This window comes from Phanerochaete carnosa, assembly GCF_000300595.1.
Source record: "Phanerochaete carnosa HHB-10118-sp unplaced genomic scaffold PHACAscaffold_1, whole genome shotgun sequence".
In the NCBI taxonomy this organism is placed as follows: domain Eukaryota; kingdom Fungi; phylum Basidiomycota; class Agaricomycetes; order Polyporales; family Phanerochaetaceae; genus Phanerochaete; species Phanerochaete carnosa.
In genome coordinates, this window is record NW_006767628.1 from 555,968 (window position 1) to 563,548 (window position 7,581).

Genomic DNA, 7,581 nt, shown 5'->3' on the forward strand with positions numbered 1-7,581 from the left:
ATCATTTCGTTCGTACTTGTCGTGGGCGTAGCCCCGGCCTCCTATTTTATTCCCATTTTCTCCAATTTATTCCACGATTATACGATCCTCCAAACGTCGTCGGCGCATAGGCGCCAGTTTACAAGCCATAACCGCGCGCTAAAACACCTCGAGAACGCATCACCGATGGACACGCATCAGCGCATCAGATGCACCTGCATCGCCGCCGCCTCGTCGCCGCATCATGCTTCCTCGGTAACAACCGCACTCCAATCTCCATCGGAGATCCGATCCCCGTCGGCCCGACAACGTCATAAGCCATGACACACTGGCCCCATCTATCTTCGAATCCGATCGGCAACGGACTTCCTATTCCCGTCGGCCCGACAACGTCATATGGTATGACACACCGGCCCTCGTTTCCCCGCCTAAGTCCCCTAAACACTAGCAGTCGCCGTAACACCAGTCGCTTATGTAAAGCCTGGTCCGTGCGCAACCTGACTAGTATATAAGGCTCCCCTTTGTCGCTACCTAGCCCCATTTCAACCTCTTGGTTAATTGGGCTAGGTAAGCCTTCACTTGTATTGTAGTACAGATTGCTAATACACTTGGTTAATTGGGCTAGCTGAATAAGCTAACACATCAGTCGCCAGACCTCGTCGGCGCCGCCTTCTGATTAGATCCACGCAGTATCCCTCGTGGTGTGTCGACGCAAGTCCACATCATTAGGTTGAGATCTTCATGCACCCAGACTATTCCCCCTATCCAGTGCCCTGTGCACAGTTTTAAAAAAGTTTATTCCTACCGTTTGAAGAGTAAGTCTCTTCGGCGATTGGTGGCAGACGTACGCGCATAGCGCTAATCCCTGCATAAAACCAGTGCCGAAGGATTTGCCCGACCGCCCCCGCGCTTTCAAACGCCTCGCGGACGAGCGTCACCCACGCCTCCGACGCATGCTGCCCGAAGCCGTATTCGACCAACTTAGTCGAGAACGTGAAGCAGGCGCCCCACACCAGTACACTACCACCGAGCTCCGTGCCGTTGTTAGGCACGTCTCTACACTCCCGCCTCCGTCCGTCGCTCTCCCTACCATCGACTGGGACGCAGTCGAGCAGGCCAAGCTCGCAGCTCACGACGACCGCCAGCACTTCCAGGCACAATGAGACCAAGCCCGCACTAGGCAAAACGTGCACGCCAGCACCTCTTCCAGCCGTTCTCTAGCAGATCGCCTCATCGCCGCCCCGACCTACACCTCCATCGCCCTGAAGCCCGTCACCATCGACTTCTCTCGCTACACGGCCGCCGACCTCGCCTGCATTTTCGCGCCGAAATTTGCCGCCACCCTTAAACGCTTCAACGTGCTCGAGTCGCTCAACTGCCCCGACGTTCTAACCGACGACATCAACGCCGTCTTCAAGCTTCGCGACCTCCTCGCTCACCTCGATTGCACCCTCAAAGACGTCTCACGTGTCATCAGTATCGAGGAGTGGAATCGCTGGGACTCAGGATTGAAGCAGATCGGCGGGATCTCGTTCAAAGGACTACGGCGTAACCGAGTCCAGATTTTTAAAGCACTTCATGCGGTTTGGGTCAACGGTTACTTCGATTAGAAAGCTGGACGAATATATAGTTTTCGAATACATAGACTACGACGAGGAACGAATCCTCGATCCATACGTACTAGATTACGCACTCGACCATCTCGTCAAGTTAGAACTAGTACAATTATTCCTAGAACTCCCTTTCCACTTTCTATAAATCCGTTCTCTGTCCTATCGGACGAATCAGAAACAGTGGCAGACACTCGCTTAGTTTGCGCGGCCTTCGCTCACGTCTTCAACTTCGAAGAAGCTCGAGACTACTATTTGGACGAAAGAAGACAGTTAAACACTTGCACAAACTATCTCTGTCCAAATTGCTACTACGAGCACCAGACGCGACCAGTCACCTCCGAAAACCCACCTTACCTGTTCATCAATAGCGAACAGGAAGGACGAATTCGTGAGCGATACCACCTAGAATAACCGGCCAAAACAATGGATGTTCCACCCCCAGCACCACAACCCACCATGCAGGACGTACTAAACCTCATGGTCACACTGGTCCAAAACGTCAACAACCTCACGACGACTGTGAACCAGTTCGTAGCACACGCGCGCCAGCCGGTCGCCACGGTTTCTTCCACCCGGTCCTGGTCCTTCGTCGAGAAACCAGCCACCTTCGACGGTAAATCATCCGAAAAAGCTAGATTGTTCCGCAGCGCCTTCCGCGTATACGTCCGAGGAAACAAAGAGATATTCGCCTCGCGAAATGCTCAAGACGCCATCATCCTCGACCATGCCAGCAACTGGGTAATGGACCTGCTCAAAATGATCACTGGTATCCTATCCTTCATGACGGACGAAGCAGCGGTCTGGGCACGCCCTCACATCGACGAACTTTCCAATGGACGCACTCCATTCAACGCTGACTGGGACAAGTTCGTCAAGCAGTTCTCGGCTAAATTCGAACCTGTTGACGCGAAGAACGAGGCCAAGCAGAAGCTCATGTCGATCAAACAAGGCGATCGGACATTCGCGGATTACCTCTCTGACTTCGAGACTTACTCTTGTCGTACCGGCTGGTCAAATAACGACCTCTACGATCGTCTCAAGTCCGGGATGAATTCAGATTACCTCAATAGGCTGTCCTACTTTGCCCCCCTGGCCACAGACTACAACATGGTGAAAAACTACAGAGCAACGATCGACTTACAAAAGGCAGACCTGGCGGCCAATCAAGGCAAACCAGCCTCGCAGCCCCGGTCATCGACAACGACGCGCTCCTCCGGTTTCCGCGACCCGAACGCAATGGACATCGATGCCATGGACATCTCCGCTGCACGCTTCGACGACCTGTTTCAGGGTCTCAAGGACCCTGCGGAGATCAAGAGGCAATACAATAAGCTCATAGTCGGTCGTTGCCGCGTCTGCGGTTCCAAAGGTCACAAGGCAGACGGCGCGCACGAGGACACCAAGTGCCAACATTGTGGTAAACCCGGTCACTGGAAAAAGCTCTGCCTGTCAAGACTAAACGGACAGCCGCCAAAACCGCAATCGGTCTGAGCTTCATCGTCGACAAGCCCTTCTACACCTGCTTCCATCTCTACGTCTCAAGACTCGGCTGCCGACGTAGCTAGTCTCAAAGACATGGTGGTCTTGATGCAGAAACAACAGGCTGAATTGATGGCAAAGCTTAGCCAGGGTTTTTAGCAAGGGCCCAGACTAGAGCTGCAGCTCTGGTGCCCGGTTTAGATGAGCGGCCTTCAACAGCGCCGGCTCTTGTACATTCGGACTCTGATCCTTCGGACCATATCTCGTCGTGTACTGTATCGTTAATAGATCACCTCTCGTCCCACTTTCGCGTATTTGTAACAATATCAGGAATAAATAAATCTCTACGCACTCCTGCTATGATCGATTCCGGTGCCACCGGGTACTTCCTACATGAGAAATTTGCACGAGAAAATAACATCTATAAACAACCGCTCAAACGACAGATAGGTCTCCGAAACATTGACGGATCAACCAATAGCGCTGGTGCAATAACACACTATGCTAAACTCAAGGTCAAAATCGGTTCCAGAGCTCCAGAAGAATATGACTTCTTCGTCACAGACATCGGTCCCGAGAACATTATCCTCGGACTACCATGGCTAAAGAAAGTCAACCCCACCATAGACTGGGAAACAGGCGAAATGACGCTTCCTGACAGCTCAGAAGCATCGCCTGATTTACCTGCGTCGCCAAGTTTAACTAAAGTCGAAGCTAATCGAGCAGAACGCCGGGCCTAGGTGAAGGCCGGTATACTTGACAATGCTACAGACGAAGTTTATTGCCTAGCAGGCTATACCTATTCCCAGAAGGTAGCCGTTGAGCAAAACAAGGAAAAGTACTCGAAAACCTTCGAGCAACTCGTTCCAAAGGAATATCATCGCCACGCCCATGTCTTCTCTGAAACAGACTCAACAAGGCTCCCTGAACATAAAGCCTGGGATTACGCCATCGACCTCAAACCGGACGCTCCTTCAACGATCCGATCCAAAGTCTACCCGATGAGCCCAGCAGAAAATCAGGAGTTACAAGCCTTCCTCAACGATGCAATCAAAAAAGGCTACATCATCCCCAGCAAGTTGCCTATCGCTTCGCCTGTCTTCTTTATCAAGAAGAAGGATGGCAAGCTAAGGCTTATCCAAGACTATCGAAAACTCAACGACGCCACTATCCAGAATAGATACCCGCTGCCCCTAGCTAACGACATTATCAACAAGCTACAAGGCGCAAGAATCTTCTCTAAGTTTGACGTCCGTTGGGGATACACCAATGTTATGATTAAAGCTGGAGACGAATGGAAAGCAGCCTTTGCCACCAATAGAGGACTTTTCGAACCACGAGTCATGTACTTTGGGCTGACCAACGCGCCGGCAACCTTCCAAGCCCTCATGGACACGATCTTCGCAGACCTCATCGCCGAAGGGAAAGTCGCAGTATATTTGGACGATATCCTCATCTGGTCTTCAGATCTCGCATCACACCGAAAAATAGTACATGAAGTACTAGAGCGTCTCAAGGAATACGACCTCTATCTACGTCCTGAAAAATGCGAATTCGAGAAAGACCAAATCGAGTACCTCGGATTACTCATCAGCGAAGGATCTGTCAGCATGGACCCAGGAAAAGTAAAAGCGGTCACAGAATGGCCTACGCCCGCAAACCTGAAAGATGTTAGAGGTTTCATCGGGTTCGCCAACTTCTATTGCCGGTTTATCCAGGACTTCTCTAAGATAGCCCGCCCGTTGCACGACCTCACAAAAAAAGACATTCCTTTCATGTGGGGCTCTGCACAGCAACAGGCTTTCGATACACTGAAGTCTAAGTTTACTACCGAACCAGTGCTCGCTCTCTGGCACGCCGATCGAGATACACGCGTACAAGTTGATGCCTCCGGCTACGCTACTGGAGGAGAAATCAGTCAGTTAGATCCAAACGACACTCTATGGCACCCAATCGCCTTCCAATCACAGACCATGAACGCTGCAGAACGCAACTATGAAATCTACGATCGCGAACTGCTGGCCATAATCGAAGCTCTAAGAGATTGGCGTCATTTTCTAGAAGGATTACCCAAGCCGTTCAAAATCTGGACCGACCACGCTAACCTCCAATACTGGCGTACAGCACAACGACTTACACGACGACAAGCTTGATGGGCTCTTGAACTAGCCGACTACGACTTCGTGTTAACTCATAAGCCAGGCAAAACACATCTCGTGGCAGACCCACTCTCCCGTCCCAGCTCTCAGTACATATCTGATGACATGGATAACCAAATGCAAGTGGTCCTGCCTGACAACAGATTTGTTAGTGCTACACAAAGTTCAGGACTAGGTCCAGCACATTTCGCGCGACTAGCCGCTACAGCCTTCATCACAAGCTCACCGCTAGAGAAAGAAGTTCGCAATGTAGCCTCACTAGACGACGAGGTCTCCACCGCACTCTCTAGCCTCCGAGTAAAAGGGCCTCGCAAACTAGTCAACGGATTAACTGAATGGGAAGAAAACGACAGACTCGTCTATTACAAGGGCAAGCTCTACATACCAAACGACGCCACCCTCCGTAATAAAATCATCGAGTCCTGTCACGATACCCCTACGGCCGGACACCCAGGAAAACACGGGACAATAGAATTAGTCTCCCGCTATTACTGGTGGCCAGGAATGAACTCCGCCATAACTCGATACGTGGCAGGCTGTGATAAATGTCAGAGGTACAAAGGAGCTAAACACCCTAAATCGACTCTCAAACCACAAGAAGTCCCTGACGGGCCTTGGCAACACGTTGGAGTCGATATGATTGGCCCCCTTCCTCAAACAAAATCCCCAGGGAAATACGACGCAGTCACCGTCTACGTCGACCACTACAGCGACCAAGTACATCTCGCGCCCTGCCGCACTACTCTCACAGCGGAAGGAGCATCCGAAATACACTTTCACGAAGTATTTAGACACCACGGTCTCCCGCGCAAGATCTTCTCTGATCGTGGACCACAATACGCAGCCCGCTTCATGCGAGGTTTATATAAGCGACTCGGTATAGAGTCGGGTTTAACTACAGCCTACCATCCAGAAGGAAACGGCAAAGTCGAACGAAAGAACGCCGAGGTATCTAAATTCCTCCGGTTATTCTGTTCACAACATCAAGACGACTGGGATGAATGGCTCCCAATGGCAGAGTTTGTACTCAACTCGCGAGTACACGCTGGAAACGAACATTCCCCCTTCGAAGTACTCTACGGATACAGGCCCGACTTCACTGTCCCAGCAGGGAAACATTCCAATATCCCCGCACTAAACGACAGACTAGACAATATGGCCAAAATCCGTAAAGAAGCAGAAGCAGCTCTCCGTCAGACTAAAGAAAAAATGAAGGCCGACTACGAAACTCGTAAAAGATCGCCTCACTCTTTCAAAGTCGGAGACAAAGTCTGGTTATCTTCAAAGGATGTCTCAATCCACCAGCAAACCTGTAAACTGGGACCCCGACAGCTAGGGCCATTTACAATCACCGAAGTTATAGGAGAACTTAACTATCGCCTCGAACTACCCAACTGGCTCAAGGTTCACCCCGTCTTCCATGTCAACAGGCTAAGCCCTTATCACGACAACGGGATGAACAAACCTACACCTCCTCCGCCAGTGGTAGTCAATAACGAGGAAGAATATGAAGTCGAAAAGATTCTGGACTCACGCGTCTATCGCAGACAGCTCCAGTACCTCATCAGATGGAAAGGATACAGACAAGGTGCCGACGAATGGATTCCCACCAAAGACGTACATGCTAAAGAACGCATACGCGACTTCCATAAGCAAAACCCCTCGGCACCACGACAGATCTCCACCACCTCCTTCAGCGAACTCCACAGTTGCTTCAAGCCTATCTATGAACACACCGATCCCAGCTCTACACTCGCCACTAATCCTAAAGCGGCAGAATTTGAGTGGGAAACAGGCAGAATACACGCCATATCTTCTCGCCAGGAGTCTCGATTGTAGGGGGGGGGTAATGTCGTGGGCGTAGCCCCGGCCTCCTATTTTATTCCCATTTTCTCCAATTTATTCCGCGATTATACGATCCTCCAAACGTCGTCGGCGCATAGGCGCCAGTTTACAAGCCATAACCGCGCGCTAAAACACCTCGAGAACGCATCACCGATGGACACGCATCAGCGCATCAGATGCACCTGCATCGCCGCCGCCTCGTCGCCGCATCATGCTTCCTCGGTAACAACCGCACTCCAATCTCCATCGGAGATCCGATCCCCGTCGGCCCGACAACGTCATAAGCCATGACACACTGGCCCCATCTATCTTCGAATCCGATCGGCAACGGACTTCCTATTCCCGTCGGCCCGACAACGTCATATGGTATGACACACCGGCCCTCGTTTCCCCGCCTAAGTCCCCTAAACACTAGCAGTCGCCGTAACACCAGTCGCTTATGTAAAGCCTGGTCCGTGCGCAACCTGACTAGTATATAAGGCTCCCCTTTGTCGCTACCTAGCCCC

General features: G+C 51.4%; 1 protein-coding gene across 1 annotated transcript; it reads left to right on the forward strand.

Annotated features, from left to right (window-relative positions):
* Nucleotides 1-299: 299 nt before the first annotated feature.
* PHACADRAFT_189427 (uncharacterized protein) lies at nucleotides 300-1,589 on the forward strand (the record flags this gene model as incomplete). Its single annotated transcript, XM_007389701.1, has 3 exons — nucleotides 300-378; nucleotides 859-1,051; nucleotides 1,160-1,589. The coding sequence occupies 3 exons, from the start codon at nucleotides 300-302 to the stop codon at nucleotides 1,587-1,589; spliced, it is 702 nt and encodes a 233-aa protein (XP_007389763.1).
* Between the last annotated feature and the right edge of the window lie 5,992 nt (nucleotides 1,590-7,581).